At 36.2% G+C, this 18,530-nt stretch overlaps 2 protein-coding genes across 3 annotated transcripts; one reads left to right on the forward strand and one right to left on the reverse strand.

The window, feature by feature from the left end:
- Window positions 1-31: 31 nt before the first annotated feature.
- LOC127786468 (beclin-1-like protein) lies at window positions 32-14,198 on the reverse strand. Of its 2 annotated transcripts, XM_052313887.1 has the most exons (10): window positions 13,996-14,198; window positions 13,035-13,396; window positions 12,765-12,935; window positions 11,189-11,313; window positions 11,012-11,060; window positions 10,283-10,441; window positions 3,919-4,004; window positions 2,533-2,604; window positions 2,025-2,174; window positions 32-420 (listed from the first exon to the last, which is right to left on the reverse strand). In XM_052313887.1, the coding sequence occupies exons 1-10, from the start codon at window positions 14,150-14,152 to the stop codon at window positions 183-185; spliced, it is 1,569 nt and encodes a 522-aa protein (XP_052169847.1). In that variant the 5' UTR covers window positions 14,153-14,198; the 3' UTR covers window positions 32-182. The 2 variants fall into 2 exon arrangements, 1 of the variants encoding a protein (XP_052169847.1); XR_008019976.1 differs by lacking the exons at window positions 32-420; window positions 2,025-2,174 and adding an exon at window positions 5,988-7,374 and having other exon boundaries at window positions 2,560-2,604.
- Window positions 14,199-14,805: 607 nt separating this feature from the next.
- On the forward strand, window positions 14,806-17,806 carry LOC127787376 (uncharacterized). Its single transcript, XM_052315393.1, has 3 exons — window positions 14,806-15,531; window positions 16,102-16,741; window positions 17,396-17,806. The coding sequence occupies exons 1-3, from the start codon at window positions 14,891-14,893 to the stop codon at window positions 17,540-17,542; spliced, it is 1,428 nt and encodes a 475-aa protein (XP_052171353.1). The 5' UTR covers window positions 14,806-14,890; the 3' UTR covers window positions 17,543-17,806.
- The last annotated feature ends 724 nt before the right edge of the window (window positions 17,807-18,530 follow it).

The following is an 18,530-nucleotide window of genomic DNA, read 5'->3' on the forward strand; positions in this document are numbered from 1 at the left end:
AAGGGAAAATGTTCAAAACGCAAAGCCAACAGAAGCAAGCAACACAATAGAGACCAACTTCTCCATTTGCAAAGTTATATGATACATGAACAGGAATATTTGGCTGTGAAAGAACAACATCCTATCATTAACCAACATCTATTTACAGCGGGACAATGTTGCTTCAAATACACACATCTTTTTCATGCATTCGACAAGTTTCGCGATTCAGCAGTGCGTTGTTTAGAGTACAAAGAACCTGCACCTGGAACTTCATGTGAAGGGACTGTTGCTGAAAGAGGTTGGAAATTTGTATTTCCAATAAACCAATAGAGAGCCCACTTTAAGCTGCAGAGCGTATACTTGAGAGCTCTTGTCCAATTCTCTTGCTTGTTGAAGCTCTGCGTGATAGAGTAGTTTTCCACTCTGTCATTCTCAATCCTGCAGAAGTTAGACCCATATATTAATGAGTCATGCTATTTGTACAAAAGATGTGTTACAGAAAAACTTATAGGGCAATAAAAATACCCATTTTGCCCCTGTAATAAATGACCCAAATGCCCAATACCATCTCTCTCCCTCTGTCTCTCTCTCTCGCTCTCCCTCTCACACCATCGGCCCCAGCGGCAAGGCGAGGCAAGGCGAGGTGGCGGCAAGAGCAGGCAGAGGCGAAGAATGGCGACAGGTGAGGTTGGGCAAGGGAAGGGGGGAGAGAGAGGGGAGAGAGGGAGAAGGGGATGAACAAAATATATCGCGAAATATTGCGATATATCATCCCTGTAAGCATTCCGTAAGGATGCTTCTGTACAAATAGCATTTTCCTATATTAATTCAGCCCAGGCTTTGAGCAATGCCAAAATACAGAATCTGTCCAATATTTCTTGTACAAGTTTTCGATTGTACTACTCACTCTCACAAGCAATGCAAACTACAAATTAACTAAAGCAAAAGGGGAAAAAAAAGCTGCAAATGATGATGCAGTAGGTTTGGGATGAGTTCTTGAAGCCAGACTGTATATTTATGTGTATTAATATTAAAACATGTATGTATTTTTAACAAATTCACCTTTTTTCTAGAGAATGAAGTGAAAATTTCAACCAGTAAACTTGAGTTAACAAGGCTGCAACCGAAGTCGAAATTATTACATAAATATCTTTATTTTAATTACTTCAGGTTCAAATGGAGGGTGAGCCTAGTTAAGAATAGTAAAGTTGTTCTTTTTTGATAGGAAGGTTATAGGTTTGATTTGCGAAAATAGTTTCTATGTGAAGCAAAGATGAGAATGTGTACAAAAATGACCTCCCTCAACCCCCGAAAAGTGGGGAGCTTTGCGCTCGAGAACACCCTTTTTGGTTTAGGTTTGAATGCATGGCCTGAGGCTTTAGCTTCCTCTGACCGGGGATGGAAATAAAGTTCAGGCCCAATGCCAGAATGGGTCCATGCAGGCTGCTAAATTTTTTTATTATAGGTATAGAAAGCCCAGCAGGAACTTAAAGCCCCTAGGCTACAAATAGGGGACACCCTCCAATAAATGAAGGTCTGAGCAATAACAGTTATGGTATCCATAAACAAACAAACTGTGACATCAAGATCAAAAAAGCATTCTAAAGTCCAAACATTGGAATGTAGAGAAAATTCTCACTTACAACAAGAACAAGAACAAACAACCACTACTACTACTAGTAGAGCAGATTCTCAAATATTGTTGAAATTTCTGATGCTCTCAACACTAATGTCTTATAGGGAGGAAAAAGGGCGACTGAAAGAAATCGGGCAGTCTTGATACAAACATTGTTAGCAATGACTAGCCCACTCTGAGAAGTCTCAAAAAATTTTGAACAAGAGTTATTCACCACCTTTCAACATGAATTAATTATAAAGGAGCATGATAAAAAGAAAAGGAATATTCGCATTATGAAACCAAGTTACATAACATCATTAAATAAAAAGAATGCCATATGAATCCTCCATTGTTCTAAAAAAATACAGATTGGTTATAAATACATGAAACTTAAAATAGAATGTTAAGGGCAGAAGGAGCTTACTTATAAGGTAGCTTGAAACATTTTTCAGGTGGGATGTTGTTCTCTTTATCTTTAGAATTTGCAAACTCTGCAAACTCCTTGAGACAAGTCAAGAACAATGTCATTGCTTTATCATAGCGAGTACTCCAAAACAAATTCACTGGACCAAACCTGTAAGGAAAAACTCAAATCATTATCAAATCCATTAGAAGAAAGCGAATCTAACGTAAAAAGGGAACAAGGATAAACGATAATTACCATTCAAAATAATACACTTGACTCATAAGAATCCACATTCAAGTAGTTAGATTTAAGGTTGGATTGTAGGGATTTACATAATTGAGTTACAAACTTACAGCCATTTAATTAGGCCATTTTAAAGAAGTTCTTAGTGACACAATTGAATTAATAGACTAATTCATCATTAATGTACCATAGAGCAGTAAGAACTGATGATATCTAAGCTGCATCTACTTTCCATTTCACAGTCAATATAGAGGTGCCAAATGAAAAACTACTCTTAACTTACAACTCATATGTATTGTTGCTGCTGTCCATAATTCGAGGATAGCTCCCCATTGGAAGAATCTTTATCCGATATCTGATTACCAGTGAATTAAGGATAAGAAGACACATACCATTTGATAAAGACAATTCTGTTAGAATAATGTAGGTAATGTTGGAATAAAATGCATCTGAGCAGAAACAATAGCCTTTGACAAGCTCTCCCTCAATTTAGTTCTTAATGCCCTCACCAGGGGTCCTCACCCAAAAATGTTAGTTGGAGGAGACTCATGGGTTCATGAGAGTAAGTAAATACCCAAGACCTCTCCAGTAGACTATTGCAGTGGACTAGGCTCTGTGACAAGCTCTCCCTCAATTTAGTTCTTGGTGCCATCACCAGGCCAAAATCCATATCTCAATATGACCCAAACCAAGCTCAAAACAGTTTCCTATCAGAATGATGTAGGTAATGTTGGAATGAGATGCATTTGAATTTGAGCCAGAAACAATAGCTTTTCCTGATCCACACCCGTTCAGCAGCAGGTTAGCTTTGTTATCACTTATAATACCACAGGTCCTTGAGCAAAAAGTGCTAATTGAAGGGATCAAGTAGTATACTTGAGACCTCCCAAATAGACTACCAATGTGAGATTGGGTCTGTGACAGAAGTATTTTCCAATGACAAGACAGTTTATCTAGCAAAATTTGTTTAATGCTTCAAAATGCTTAAATACTTGTAAGTGGGAATCCTTCTTAGTTTCCTGCTCATGAGCAGGTTTAATGAGGTTTTCTTAAAACAAAGTTTCTTTACTAGCCAACTAGCATTTTACCTTCTAGTCCCTATTTAATAAAGTACAGCTGTTCGGTAAACTCATTGGTGTGAAAAGTGCTAAAATCAAAACAGAAAAATAGATTCAATAAAATGAGAATAGAATCATGTAGGGTGATTATTTTTGTAAGGGAGAGAAAACATAATGAATAATACCCATAAACTAATCAACACCATTTCTAAAACTATCTAATGATCAGACTCAAAAACATTAATGACAGCGACCAGTTAACTCTATTTTTCAAGGGAAGTGACGATGTTGGTAATGCCCCCCACCCAAAAAAATAAAGGGTAACATCCCCGTGTTTCCCCAATACCATTCAACTTATAGTTTCTGCAATAATTTATGCATAATGCACAACATGCTTTCAAATTGTTCACTTGAGAAATATAAAACCACCTAGGCAATTGTTGGTTAATTCAACTCTCTAACATCTTTATTCAACATCATTTATCCAAGTTTGCACACCATATTTTGTGGTTATAAAAGAATATCATATTCCATTCAGTTGCCTGAAAGAACCAATTCTAATAACAGATTGATTTATTGTAATAGAGATTCATATTCCAACAAAAGGATACGGGAATTTAGGCCGAAAATATTGAGCCATTGTGTGGAGAAGAAGGCAAGCTTGGCCCCAAGCAGCATTTATCTCATCCCATTCAACCTATGCATTTCCAAAACAGAGAAACATTATACCTGAAATAAGCTAAAATCTTGGAAAGCTTACTTGAGTTTTATTGAATCTGAGTATGGTGTATTTATACAAGGAAAAATATCTCTGCTATCTCCTAGAAAACAGGAAGAAAATTCGAATTTAGACTTCAAAAGACAAATAACAGCAACTGATATTTAAAATTCTGATATTATATTCTTCTTTCAAGCTGCATCATTCCTTTAAATTTGGTAGCTTATCTTATCTTCTGGGCTGCCTCATCCTTCCAATCTTGAAGCCTTATCTTATCTACAACCATCCCATCTCCCTTCTTAAAACTCAGGCATCCTCTCTCACCGTTCAACATTTCCCCTCAATTTGATGAATAAATATTTGTCATTCCCAGCTTGCTAATAAATGATTTGAAACCAGGTCCTACCATGGCTTTGGTAAACACATCAGCCACTTGATTTCTTGTAGGAATATAGGATAGATTAATTCTTCCTTCTTCAATTTCCCGCTTTATGAAACTTCGATCTATTCTCACATGCTTCATTCAATCATGCTGAACTAGATTATTAACAATACTAATCACTAATTTGCTATTACTATACACCTTTGTTTGCCGTGACAAAGGAATATGCAAGTCTTCCATTAGTCTTTCTAAGCAAATTACTTCACAAATTCCTTGAGCTATAGCTCGGAATTTTGCCTCGGCACTGCTGTGGGCAACAAAAGACCTGTTTTTTACTTCTCACAACCACATTTCCCCATACTTTAGTGCAATAACTTGAAGTTGACGGACTATCTTCAATAGATCCTTCCCAATCTGCATCAACAAAGCCCTCAATTCCTCTTTCTATAGTTTTCTGAAATAACAATCCCTTTACAAGTGTCCCTTTTAGATAACTTAAGAAATGAATAACAACATTCATATGTCTTCAGGTAGGAGAATGCATATATTGACTTATCACACTCATCGCATAGGCTATATTAGGCTGTGTAAGAGATAAGAGATAAGTGGCTTATTTTTCCCACCAAACATTGATATCTTTCCTTTTCTCCATATTTCTAGTTCTTTTCTAGAGGAGTTCTAACAAGTCTACACCCTAGCGCACCTATTTCTTTCAAAAGATCTAGTGTATATTTTATTTGTGAGATGAAAATGCCTTCTTTACTCGAAGCCACCTCCATTCCTAAGAAATATCTCATTGTTCTCAGGTCTTTAACTTCAAATTCAGCTCTCAACTGCTTCTTCAAGCTCTCTATTTCTTGCATGTCATCTCCTGTTGCTATAATATTATCCATATATACGATTAATATAGCCCTTTTTCCATTAGCTGTATGTTTCATAAACAATGTATGGTCTGCTTGCCCCTGTTGATACCCTAATCGATTAAGAGTCATGCTGAATTTCTTAAACCAAACTCTTAGTGATTGTTTTAACCATATAAAGACTTCTTAAGTTTACAAACTTTTCCAACTTCCACTTCTTGCTCAAAACCAAGAGAAACCCTCATATAGATTTCCTCATCTAGATCTCCATTGAGGAAGACATTTTAATATTTAATTGATGTAAAGGCTACTCTAAATTGACAGCAAGAGAGAGTGATACTTTGATAGAATTTAATTTAGCCACAAGAGCAAATGTCTCTTCATAGTCAATCCCATAGGTTTGAATGAAACCTTGAGCCACTAATCTAGCCTTATATTTATATCAATGCTCCCATCTGCATGATATTTCATTGAGAATACCCATTTACATCCAACTACCCTCTTATTCGAGGACAACTCTACTATATCCCAGGTATTGTTACCAACTAGGGCTTTCATTTTTTCCAGAACAGTATCCTTCCACTTAGGATCCTTCATAGCACATTGGATGGTCTTGGGAATGTCAATGCTGTCTATACTTGCAATAAAAACCCTGAACTATGGAGACAACTTAGTATAAGTCAAATGATTAGAAATAGCGTACTTCACACAAGACCTTACCCTGTTTCGCAGTGTTATAGGAATAGCCCAATCACCAACCAAATCACCAATCCTTGTAGTGTTGTCCTCAGATGGACTAGGCTTTGAATTCAATGTTTGGTTGTGCTAAGGACATGAGGTTGTTGATGATCTTTAGGCTGCTTGGAATAAACTAGAAGAGGATTATCAAGAGTTGGAAGGCGGGTTTTAGGAGCTGTAGTGAGGTTTTCTGGATCATTAAAGAAAGTAACAGAAGGTTCAAGAGCTGCTACAAGTGTTTTTAGGAGTTGATGCTAATGCTCCCCCTTGAGAACACACTAGTAGCTGAGAGTTAATAGGATCGGGTATAGGGAGAGAGTTGTAGTGAGGTTTTCTGGATCATTAATGAAAGTAACAGAAGGTTCAGGAGCTACTACAAGTATTTTTAGGAGTTGATGCTAATGCTCCCCCTTGAGAACACACTAGTAGCTGAGAGTTAATAGGATCGGGCATAGGGAGAGAGATGGTGAGATCCCAATGCCACTCTGCACTTTGTAGTCTCCCCTGGAAAAGATATAAGAGGATAGAAAGGTTGATCCTCATAGAAAATTACATTAGGGGACACAAAAAACTTTCGAGAGGAGGGGCAATAGCACTTGTATCCTTTTTGGGAAGGAAAATATCCAACAAAGATACACTTAAGTAGTGAGGTAAGAAGCTATAAGAATAGCTTCTCCCCAATAGGAATTAAGACCACAAGTAGTGAACATCATGGTTCGTGCCACCTTGAGAAGATGTTTGTTTTTTCTTTCAGCCACCCCATTTTGTTGAGGGGTGTATGGACATGAACTCTGATGGAATATGCCATGTTCAGATAAATATTGAGTGAAATCATGAGAGAAATATTCTCGATCGTTATCAATTCGAATGACATAAATAGGAGATTGAAACACATTCAAGATAAGTTTGTGAAACTTTTTGAAAATGGTATTGGCCTCTAACTTTTCTCTCATAAAATAAACTCAGCAAACTATAGTATGATCGTCAATAAAGGTTATAAACCAATGGGTATAAGAGATATTGGGATGCTTAGCAGGACCCAATTATCACTATGAATCAAGTGAAAAAGTTTAGATAGTTTATAGGGTTGTATAGAATAATGAGAGCGAGATTGTTTAACAAGAGTACATTGCTCACACTTAAAAGAAGATTGCTCTTTATTAATGAAAATGTGAGGATACGAGGATTTTAAATATGGAAAACTAGGGTGTTCTAGTCGTTTATGGCATAACAGAACATTGGCATTAGCTATTATAACAAGAACTGCTTCATTGGTTGGAGAACTTTGGTATTCTGGAACATTTTTTGAAATATAGTAAAGACCATCTTGTTCCTTAGCATTGCCAATCATCATCCCCGAATACTGGTCCTGGAATATACAGTGAGATGGAAAAAATGTTACACTACAATTCATGTCTCTTGTTAGTTTACTAACTAAGAGTAAAATACACTGCAATCTAGGTACATGTAGAACATATTTCAGCTTTAGTTTTAATAAACACACCCCAAGGCAGGAGAAGTTGTGCCATCAGCCATATAAATATTAAAGGTTGTGCTACAAGGTGAATAATCCATCATAGGATTAGCCAAACTTGACATATGATTAGATGCACCAGTATCCACTATCCAAACATGTTGATGAAGTTTTCGTGATATCAATGAGTACTGAGGAATAACTTGTTGAGCCATTGAAGCTATTGGCTTAGGAGTGGGACGACTTGAGGGTTTTGTACCTGTAGTTTGATTTAGTAACTTGTACAAGGCTTGAATTTGCTCTGTTGATAGGTTTAGGTTTGTGTTGTTTCTAGTTTCAGTAGAGACTTCTGTAGCATAGGCTAATTGGGTTGTTTCCCTTTTATTTCATGGCTTCCAATTTGATGGCTTGCCACAAATCTTCCAGCATGTTTCTCTTGCGTGGTATGGCTTATTTCAGTGGTCACACCACTACTTATCCTTCCCTTGATTCCTTGACAAAGTATCCCCCCCTTTGACAATAGCAAGAGTAGAATTTTGAGGGCCTAAGATTGAGTTTGTAGATTGGGTGAGCATTACCTTTCGCCTGCTTTTCTCCCTCCTTACTTCAGTAAACACTTTTCTGAGTGTAGGTAAGGGTTTAGTACCTAACAATCTTCCACGAACTTCATCCAAATCCGAGTTAAGACTATAGAGAAAATCAAAAACACGATCCTTTTCTAACATTTCGGTATATTTTGTACTATCAATTGAACATTCCCAACGAATATTGTAAAATAAATCAATCTCATGTCATAACTCAATTGAAACATTATAGTATTTTGCAACATTAAGGTTACCTTGTCTAGTTGTACGAATGGCTGACCTGATTTCAAAGCATTGAGAGGTATTCTCAAAATCTAAATACATTTCTTGTACTGCATCCCAGATTTCCTTTGCAGTCTTGTAGAAGAGATAGATTCTACCAATCCTTAGCTCCATTGAGTTGATAAGCCATGTCATAATAATTGAATTTTCTGCTTACTAGATACCATGATTTGTTATTTTGTTTGGTGGGGTAGGAATTGCTCCTATCAAGTATCTAGCTCTTCCCTTCCCTTTGATCACTAGCAATACAGATTGAAACATTCTCTGAAATTACTCCCATTCAATTTATGTTGAGTAATTTGTAGAGAATGGTTGTCAATAGGGTTTGTAAAAAAATTGGACTGAGAATGAGGGTTAGAAGGACTAGTGGCTGAAGCCTTGGTTATGGTTGGAGTTAGTAGGTTTGCGGCCATGCTTCACTTAAACAAAAAGCCTAGACCGTAAGATCTAGGTTACCGGGACTTGGCTCTAATCCCATGAAATAAGCTAAATCTTGGAAAGCTTATTTGAGTTTTATTGAATCCGAGAATAATGTATTTATACAAGAAAAAATATCTCTGCTATCTCCTAGAAAAAAGAAAGAAAATTCGAATTTAGACTATAAACGATAAATAACAGAAACTGATATTTAAAATTCTAGAATTATCTTCTTCTTTCAAGCTGCATCATTCCTTTAAATTTGGTAGCTTATCTTATCTTCTGGGCTGGCTCATCCTTCCAATCTTGAACTCTTATCTTATCTCCAACCATCCTATCTCCCTTTTTAAAACTTGGACATCCTCTCTCATCGTCCAACAATACCCAAGCTATTGCTGCAAAGATAAAGAAAGTTACTACAAAAATAAAGAGATTTGCACATAAGATTTTTGGATATTTTGACCAGATGACAACATTGTCTGGATGTGTAGCCAATAGCTATCAGGTTGGCTTTAAGTTAAATGCTCCAACCATATTTCACTAATAACTAGGGGCGTGCACAATCCAGTTTGGTCTGATTTGAAAGAGTATAGGAACTAAACCATAAATTATGGTTTGAACGTATTCCAATCTAAAATCAAACCATTTTTAGGAATTTGAACCATAAAATTATGGGTTGTTTTGGTAGTTACTACGGGTTTGAACAATACAGCCATTATATTAATCAATAAAAAAGTGAACAGCAGTTCAAAATCAAGGGTTAGAGATATATTCAGGCATTTCTGCTTCTTAGCCTTAGGTTAGGATCATGATTTATGAGAGAAAGAGCTTGTTCCTTACTCCCTTTGTGGCTTATATTTTGTGCACATTCTGGCTATTGATCAATTGTTTAGTTTAGAATTTAATCATCTAAATATATTAGTTTTATATAAAATTTTATGAGAAATTAAAATAAAAAATTATTTGTATAAAATTTCTACACAAATCTTTAAGCAAAAAAACAAAAAAAAAGCTACAAATTTTATCATTAAAATATTTTCGGTGCAAGATATACTTTTTAGGCAACTATATAATATATTATAATATATAATATGCAAAACGGTTTATGCCTTTACAGGTGTTTTTTTTGGTGATAAAAACTAAAAACCAAACTGTATTCTGAAAATTTTTGACCAAACCATTTTTTGAAAAAACTTAACTGAACCAAACCAACTAACTAGTTTCGTTTGGTGAGCCAAATTATGCATACCCCACTTATTACCGTAGGTAACTTGCATTTGCTTAGATCCCCTGTATTGGCAAGTTACAGATGGCACATGTAGAGATGGTTTAAAAATTACTTGCATCCATAGTATGTCATTAAGGGGATACAAGATAACTCTAAGTAAGCAGCAACATATGCCATTGAATTGCAAAAACTTTCACTTGATTTATGCATAGGAACACTAGAAACAAAAAGGAAGGCATTAAATACCCTTATCTACGGGCATTTTAAAGTAAACTGATCATAATCATCATACCGGAATTTTAGGAAGTCTTCCCAATCGGAAGTTGTTGATTGTTCCAAATTCTCCATCATACCAGATGGGAAAGGCATCACTAAGAACGTTAGTCCGCTTCAACAACTCCAAATGTGCTTGGGAAACTTCAATCTTGGCTAAAATTGCATCCCTCTCTTCCTGTCCCCAGAAAACCCCATTAACACTTCAATTATATCTTCCAGAAAGGAGAATATGCTTTTTGCAATGCAGGAATAACTAAAAAAAGTCCCCAAAGGTAGTCAGAATGGTTGATAGATGTCAGATAAGAATCAGACTAGTATTACAACTTGAAAAGCTTAATCAATGAACCAATCATATATAATTGATGTGTGTTATCTGGAAAATTCCTTCTTCAATAGCAATTTTGTGCAAACATTAATATGAATTGACATCATTGCTGCCCCCCCCCCCCCCCCCCCCCACAAAAAAAAAAAAAAAAAAAAACAAATAATAATAATAAATAAATAAATAAAAAAGAAAAAATGCAGAGGAAAAACTCTCCTATTTTCCATGGAAGATTACTGAGAATAGGTTCATTAAGTAATCTAAATGATGCACCAGAGGATTTGCTTAAACCATTTCAAAGGCAAGACATTTAAAGTGCCCACCACAAGCAGACACTTGTTTTATATGCCAAAGTTTCAGCACATCATAAAGATCTAATAATTGGAGAAAATGAGGTTCAGAGAAAATGATACAGCAACACACCTGATGTGAAGTTAATTGAAACTGAAAATTGTTGAACTCATGCCAATACCTGACACACATAAAGTTATAGAAAGAATGGAACAGATTTAGCAATGAAGAATTCGATTTCACGCATGTATCCATAGTAACCTTTCAAGAAGGCAGTCAATTTACTAAATTTCAAGCCAAGAAACTTACCGCTCCTCCAACTCTTTGAAACGGCTAGATTTTAACTCCAATTCCTTCATTTCAGCAGTTACTTTCTCACACTGTTTTTCTGTCTCCTTAATTGCAGCTTCAAGTTTCCGTTCCTCCTCTTCAATCTTCATATATAATCCATAGAAGACAATATGAACATATTGAACCTCAAAACAAAATTCTATGATGAGATTTCAACTAATACTAGCAAATAGGTATTAGAAGAAAATGCATTGATGAGACTTGTGTTCTGTCCAAAATATATGCGTCCAGGGCTTCATTATTTCCAATTTTTCTATTAACTTACTAATAGATACGGAATCCTTAGTCTCAGAAAATATTAGACTTCAAACTAAATTAAGTTCTATTGAAGAAATAATTAGCCAACATAAGATTTCCTCTAAATCAAGGTTTCAAGAAATTTTAGTTTAACCATGGTAACCCTGATGAACATTTACTGAGCATCTCTGTGTCTCTGTTCCTTCCATAATTCTAGGGAAAATTAGGAAGAGGAAAATCCATTCTGAAATTAGCATTCAAATAAAAGAATGTATAAACCAAGAACCAACAATTGATGAACCCAAATTGGTCTCTTTGGCTAGAGCCAGAGCTCATTGGGATAGTGGGGGCATGGCTCTCCAAGATTTTTTCATTTATGCCTACCTTTCAAGAATTTTTCATAAACCATGTTTTTTTTTGGCTAGATATAAATCATGGTTTTTCATGTGACATTTAGAATTTATTTATAATTTTTTTTTTTTTTTTTTTGGGGGGGGGGGGGGCATATCTTATACTAAGGAAAAAGACATATGTATAATAGTTTTGTAAAAATAAGGATGTACATGTATTTTCTGTTATATAATTATATGTATATGTAATCAGAAAATCATGTTTATGCATTTAACTCTTTGTCCCCAACAACATCTGTCACCCTTTGCCCTTGTCTATATGACCAAAGCAACTGCAAGGACAAGGATGATTGTTATTACTATATGTTGGACGGAATTAGAGGATCCTAAGCTAAAGAGACTTAAGAGCTAAGAAGGAGTGTTGAAGATGCGGATAAAGAAAGAGATGACCCACGGTTGAAGATTAAATCAGTTAGATAATCCTAGAGTTTTCGTGTTGTAAAGTTTAAATTTATTTCCTAAGTTTTAGGAGATAGTTTATCCTATTTTTTAGGAGATAGATATCCTAAATCTTCTTCTACCTTATAGGAGAAAAAGTAGGACACAACCTGTATATATTTTTCATGTGTGTTTTATGGAAATTATTCAAGCCTCCAATTATTTTTAGGCTTGTTTCACTATAATATAGACTTCACCTACCTTATACAAGCAGTGATCCAAAAAGATTGCCTGACATTAGCCATGCAATTAATAAATGTGGTACTCTCCTAAAGTAGGTAGACTGGCTCTATAAAACTAATAATTTTATGAAAATGAAAAGGAAAACAACAAAACTGTTTATCTAAAAATTTATTTTCCAGAGAACTTAAGAACATCTATTTATTATTTTTATGCATAGGAAAATCACAACATAAATAAGTATAATAAGTGGTTATGGAAAAAAGCACCTTCAGTTTCTCCTTTAGGAAGTCAGCCTCACTAAGAACATTCCGTGCCTCCCCCTCCAAACGTTGAAGACAAGCTTCATAAGCTTCAATGTCTCTGTTCACATCTTCAACCTCCTTGTCAAGTTTGTCAGATAACACCCTCATGCACTCAAGGCACAAAGGTTGTTCGACCTAGAAAAGGAAGAGAAAGACCATGATCTAAGAATGAACAAGAAATTCAAACCAACCCATCTCTCCCTTCCAAGAAAAATAAAGATTGCAACAGTATACTTGGGTTTGGGTTGTGGCAATATCAAAGGCACGCTTCAGGACAGTTATGGTTGAGTGGAACCCAGAATCGTTCGGCTGCATGGGAGCAGTCACTCCACCCTCAGGTGATGGTAATTGGGACCCACCTCCATCCAATGTAGAGTCACTCTTGTATACAGATGCCGCGGGTGGAGGCAACACCACAAATGACTCTTCCATTGCTTTTCCCAACTGACTTGAATCAGGCTGCAGCCCTCCTCCACGAGGACGGGGTGGTATCCCTGGTGCCTGACTTCTTTGCTTGGGCAATACAACAAATGAATGGTCCATTCGTGTTGACCCTAACACGCTTCCTGCACCATGGATCGTAGAACCCTGCATTCCTGCACATTTTAATCCCAAATTGGATATAAATTGGAAACTAAAATCTAATTCCTCTTGAGTACGCTGATCATACTGCAAGAACATTGTCCTATGTCACAAATGGCATAAAAAGACATTAAAATTTTTTCCATAAACAACTTAGTATGCAATTTGATCTGTTAAAACTTCAAAATGGGATAATAGGACTTTGAAAAATTCCATAAACACAAACAGGTGATAAACATGCGTAAAAACTCAGTTCACCATAAAAGTAAAACACATATTCAGGTAATAAACTAGACAAAAAATATCCAAACTGCGAAACGATGTAATTCCTAGTAGAAAACGGAAAGAAAGGCCAGGAAATTAAAACATATAGCCAGAAACATGTTTTGGAGCTAAAATAATGGAATTCATCAAACTGACTAAAAGAAATCGCCGACCTTGTTCAGCACAGTAGTGAATCGAAACAAGTCTCAGCATCGGATTGTTTCAATAAATTGGGTGCACATTTTATTGTTACAATGGAACAAATTCGATTCAAATCCACCGAAGTTTGTGACAAGAACACGGTAAGATTAATCAATCTTTGCAATCAGAGACGGAAGGAGAGACGTACCGGAGCGAGAATAGGGATCGGAGAAGAACTTGTCGGCGTAGGACTCGACGCCGACGATACAGAGGTGTTGGCGGCAGTTCTGGCAGGCCCATCGGGGGAGGTTCGGGTCAACCGGCAACGTTCGACCCTTATCCGACATATTGTCTATATTCTTCATCAACTCCACTCTCGATTAATCAAACCAAATTCCGAGAGAGAGAGAGAGAGAGTTTTGTTGCCTCAAGCGCGAGGGGCATAAATACATAAAGCAGGAGATCACAGACCCGTTTCTTTTTCGGATTCTTTTCGGGTATGGATTTGGGCTGAAGAAAGGACATCAATTAAACTGGTCAAAATAATTACAGAAAAAAAAATTAAAAAAAAATATTGGATGGATAAACTCAAATTCAAATTACTGATCATCAATAGCATAAATAAACATCAAATTCAAATTAAAAAAATATTATTATAATAATATTAATACAATAATAATAATAATATTACTGTAACTAATTTTACAATATTAGATACATATTTATAAACTTAAATTATTTATAAATATAAAAATTTTATCATAATCAAAAAATAATTTAAGAAGATAAATTTTAATTAAAATCAAATTTAACAATATTCTAATAACAATTAAATTCGAATTCCTAATCATACTCAAATTAAAAATTTTAATCAGAGATTAAATTTGAATTTTGGGTTATTAAGTATAATAATATGTATATATATATTTTCATATTCGGGCCGGTTTAGGAAACCAAACCCGAGAAGGATTATTAGTGCAATATGAATTAGGGCTTTTATATATGGACGAAGAAGAAAAGGTATTTGCCCCCCAATTACCAATTCATTCGTTTATCGATTGAAGAGGAGAAGCAGAGAGAGAGAGAGCTTGAATCAATCGACTATGGAGGGGATCTACCAAGTTTACGTCAAGATTTTTAACGGCCAACACAAAGCCCTAAATTTCTCAACTCCGTCTATACCAATTCTTTCCATTAAGGCCCGGATTCAGCAAATCACCGGTCTTCCAATCGATGATCAGCGACTCGTTACCGGCACAAGGCAACTCGATGACTCGTCCGTCCTCCAACATGACGGATCGGATGGGTCGAATCGCTGCCACCCGGTGGTGCACCTCCTTCTCCGGCTCCCCGGCGGGAAGGGAGGGTTCGGCTCGCTCCTTCGTGGCGCCGCCACGAAGGCCGGCCAGAAGAAAACCAACAATTTTGACGCTTGTAGGGATATGAGTGGCCGGAGGCTGCGCCACGTGAACGCCGAGAAGAGGCTCGAGGAGTGGCGGGCCGAGGCGGAGGAGCGGCAGCTGGAAAAGATCGCAGAGGAGTTTATCAAGAAGAACGCGAAAAAGGCCTCAAAGGCTGGAGGGAACGGTGATGCAGAGAAGTATGTGGAGAAATATAGGAAGGAAGCGGCTCGGTGTATGGAGGAGGTTGAGAAGTCGGTGAGGGAAGCGATTGGGAATTCTGTGAAGAGGAAGGCCACATCCCATGGGCCGAGTGGATTGGATTCAAAGAGAACGAAAATATGGTAAGGCACTTGAATTAGTTGTTACTTGTGGCACTATTGGTTTCATTTCTTTTGAATTTGTTTGTTTTTTGGGGTCATTTCTTGATTTCAGCGTCGATTTGAAGATAATTTTATTTTATTTTTCTAATTGATTTGAAGATAATAATTATTTGGCCTTAAACTTTATCTGGTCATCATGAAATTTGTGGATTATGCTGTTTATATTATGTCTTTTACTGCCATTAATGTGCTGATCATTAGACAAATTTCTGAATTGAGATCACTTGAATGGTTGTCTTCTCTGCTACTATATTTGTGCGGGAATGACAATTTGTAGCAACCAGAGAAAATTTCATGTAATGAAACTAAAATTTGACTCTTTTAAGAATTTGTGAAATAGCTTTCTCCATAAACCAACTTGGTTTGGCTGAATGAATTAATTTAACCAGAACTAGAACTGACTGACCATACATTAAGAGGAGTTTCTTGGATGAAAATTAATATTTTAGCATAAACAGTGACAACTCTTTACTTGAAATTTTTGCGCATGGTTTGTTCTTTTGTGATTGATCGGTTGGTTGATTTTGCTAGGATGGGAAAGAGAAATCTGGCTGACAGTGACAGTGATAGTGATGACATGGATGAGGATGACAGTGATGATGATGAAGAGGAGGAAACTGAGAAATCCGTTGTTCTAGATAGTGGGAACAATTCAGACTCAAAGGAGGCAGAGGGTAGTTCAGGTTCTGTTGCAAATGGGAAGCTTGATGGAGAAGATTCTACTGGAAATTCATCTGAGACTTCTGATGAGAAGGACAGTGCTATAATTGCAAATTCATTGCCTAGTGAAAGTTGTGATGGAGGCTTTGTCAGCGGGCATAACATTGATGCTGGTGAACCAGCATCAGAGATTCTTGAAGAAAGTAGACTACAGGATAGAGGGCTGTCAATCTCAATGGAAGCAGTTTTTGAAACTGAAGATTCCAAGGCTGAGAAGCAAGAATCCAGTGGAACTGAGCCTGGGAATGTGAAGGAAACAATAATTCACTCAAGTATCTCTGGCTCTGTAGAGGGGGAAGCTTTTGGATGTGGAACAACTGACGCAGAAAAGAAACTTGATTCCAATGCCCAATCAATAGTTCATGAAGAAAATGTGGTGGGTAGCTCAGATGCTTCAGATATAGTGAGGCCTCTTAATTTTGACGATTTTAATTCAGCTGCAGAGCTAGAGGTATGCTATTGATACTCAAATTTTATGTCAATGCAACATAGTATGTAATTTTGGCTTAGTAAATTGATTTTGATTCCTTAAACTTGAATCTCTGTGCCATAGCTTTTACAATTTCCACATCTTAAATGAGAAATATTTCCAAGAGAAATAACCTTTAATGCGGTCATCTGATGTTAGAATCCCAATATGCTTACAGTAGCTAATTCTTGATAATTTTATCTATAAAAATATTCACTTGGCATTATTATCTTGTTTTACATATAAGAAAAGAGTTTCAGCTTTCTTAGTAATTTTTGACTTATCCCTTAAAACAACCAAGTGATTGATCTTTTTTCATGAAGTTCTCAATTTAATGCATTTTGTGAAAAGAAAATCATCATCTTCTGTTAGTCGAAACTTGAATGTGTGTTTCTGATAGTGTTGTTGAATGCTATTTTCATGTTTCTCTGGTTTCAATGATGTCGGGCAGGGGGGAAAGAAGTGTAAAATTCTAATTTTGCAGAACTTTTTATTTCACTTGTAATTGTCTTGCTGGCACATCTCTTACGATGTCCCTTTATAGTCTCTTGCAAAGCTCTAATGCAGACAATCCTACTTCTGCTGTATCCATCACCAACTGATTTCTTAAAATTTTCTTTTGGTACTTAATTTTAGGCTCTTGGTTTGGAAAGGTTGAAGTCTGAGCTCCAATCACGTGGGTTGAAATGTGGGGGTACACTGCAAGAGCGTGCCGCCAGGCTTTTCCTGCTCAAAACTACACCTTTGGAGAGGCTGCCTAAAAAGCTCCTCGCAAAGAAATGATGTTGCTCGGTATGGTTGTAGTGACTGTTCTCTTGTTGTGGGTGAATCTGTACCTTTAGTCCTGTAATGCCTGGATGCTCCTGTTGGAAACCTGCAACTTCCCTGTGCTAAACACTTGTCTCGCAAGTTCTTTCAATGTAATGGATGTACTGATTATGCTCGTAGCACTGCAATCTTGATGTTTGCTGCTATTTTATATTTATTATATAAACGATAGGCAGATAACTTTGGAGTGGCAATGCATAATCCAGGAATTATTTGGTATTTGTGTCGATGCTTGGTTGGTGTTAGCTGCTAATGGTGAAGAACCAAAGTAAGTATTGAAACCAGGGAGAATTTTTTTTGTTTCCTATTCATGCATTCTTCAAAATCTGAGTCTCAAATTTATACAATCTGGCAGCAATATGCTTGTTCTTTTAAGGATTCCATTAAGCTCTCGAGCACACTTAAATCGTATCTTTTTTTTTTTTTTTTTGAGTAGCGACCACCATAGGATAGAATTTTACAGCCAAGTTGTATTCAAACTGTTCTTAGCAATTCTTTTATCATCCCATTCGTCTACATGGCCTTTCATTTGATTTGCCACTTTTAGAAGCGTATCTATTTATACTTGTTATAACTCTCTTCCTCTGTAGTTTTTGTTGTTCTCATTAATTACTTTTCAAAAAATCAAACCAATCATTTTTTGAATCTAATTAGTGAGTGTATGGGATGAGAGAGAGTCGGGTTTAATACTTCTTTCTCTCTCCTATTTCTTAGAAAAATAAAAAATATATATTATTTTTCTATTTATTTCTTCTATTTTTTAGAAAAATAAAAAAGAATTAATGTTGCATTGAGGCTCTTGTCCATATATTATTTTTAATTGAGCTATATTGGGGAGTTCTTGAGGGACATTGGTTCTTCAAATTACTTTTCCATCAAATCCTACAAGTATAATGAGATAATGTAGTGAGATGAAGTCAAAATAATCAATACTGATTGCACG

This window comes from Diospyros lotus, chromosome 12 (assembly GCF_014633365.1).
Source record: "Diospyros lotus cultivar Yz01 chromosome 12, ASM1463336v1, whole genome shotgun sequence".
Taxonomy (NCBI): Eukaryota; Viridiplantae; Streptophyta; class Magnoliopsida; order Ericales; family Ebenaceae; genus Diospyros; species Diospyros lotus.

Bases quoted from the DNA above. Each gene is read 5' to 3' on its own strand.
- LOC127786468 (XM_052313887.1), bottom strand. From the start codon at position 14,152: ATGAAGAATATAGACAATATGTCGGATAAGGGTCGAACGTTGCCGGTT. The intron at 12,936-13,034 runs GTATACTGTTGC...TTCCTTTTCTAG, and splicing joins TTGCCACAACCCAAACCCAA to GTCGAACAACCTTTGTGCCT. The intron at 421-2,024 runs GTAAGCTCCTTC...TAACTTCTGCAG, and splicing joins TGTTTCAAGCTACCTTATAA to GATTGAGAATGACAGAGTGG.
- LOC127787376 (XM_052315393.1), top strand. From the start codon at position 14,891: ATGGAGGGGATCTACCAAGTTTACGTCAAGATTTTTAACGGCCAACAC. The intron at 15,532-16,101 runs GTAAGGCACTTG...TGATTTTGCTAG, and splicing joins TCAAAGAGAACGAAAATATG to GATGGGAAAGAGAAATCTGG. The intron at 16,742-17,395 runs GTATGCTATTGA...ACTTAATTTTAG, and splicing joins ATTCAGCTGCAGAGCTAGAG to GCTCTTGGTTTGGAAAGGTT.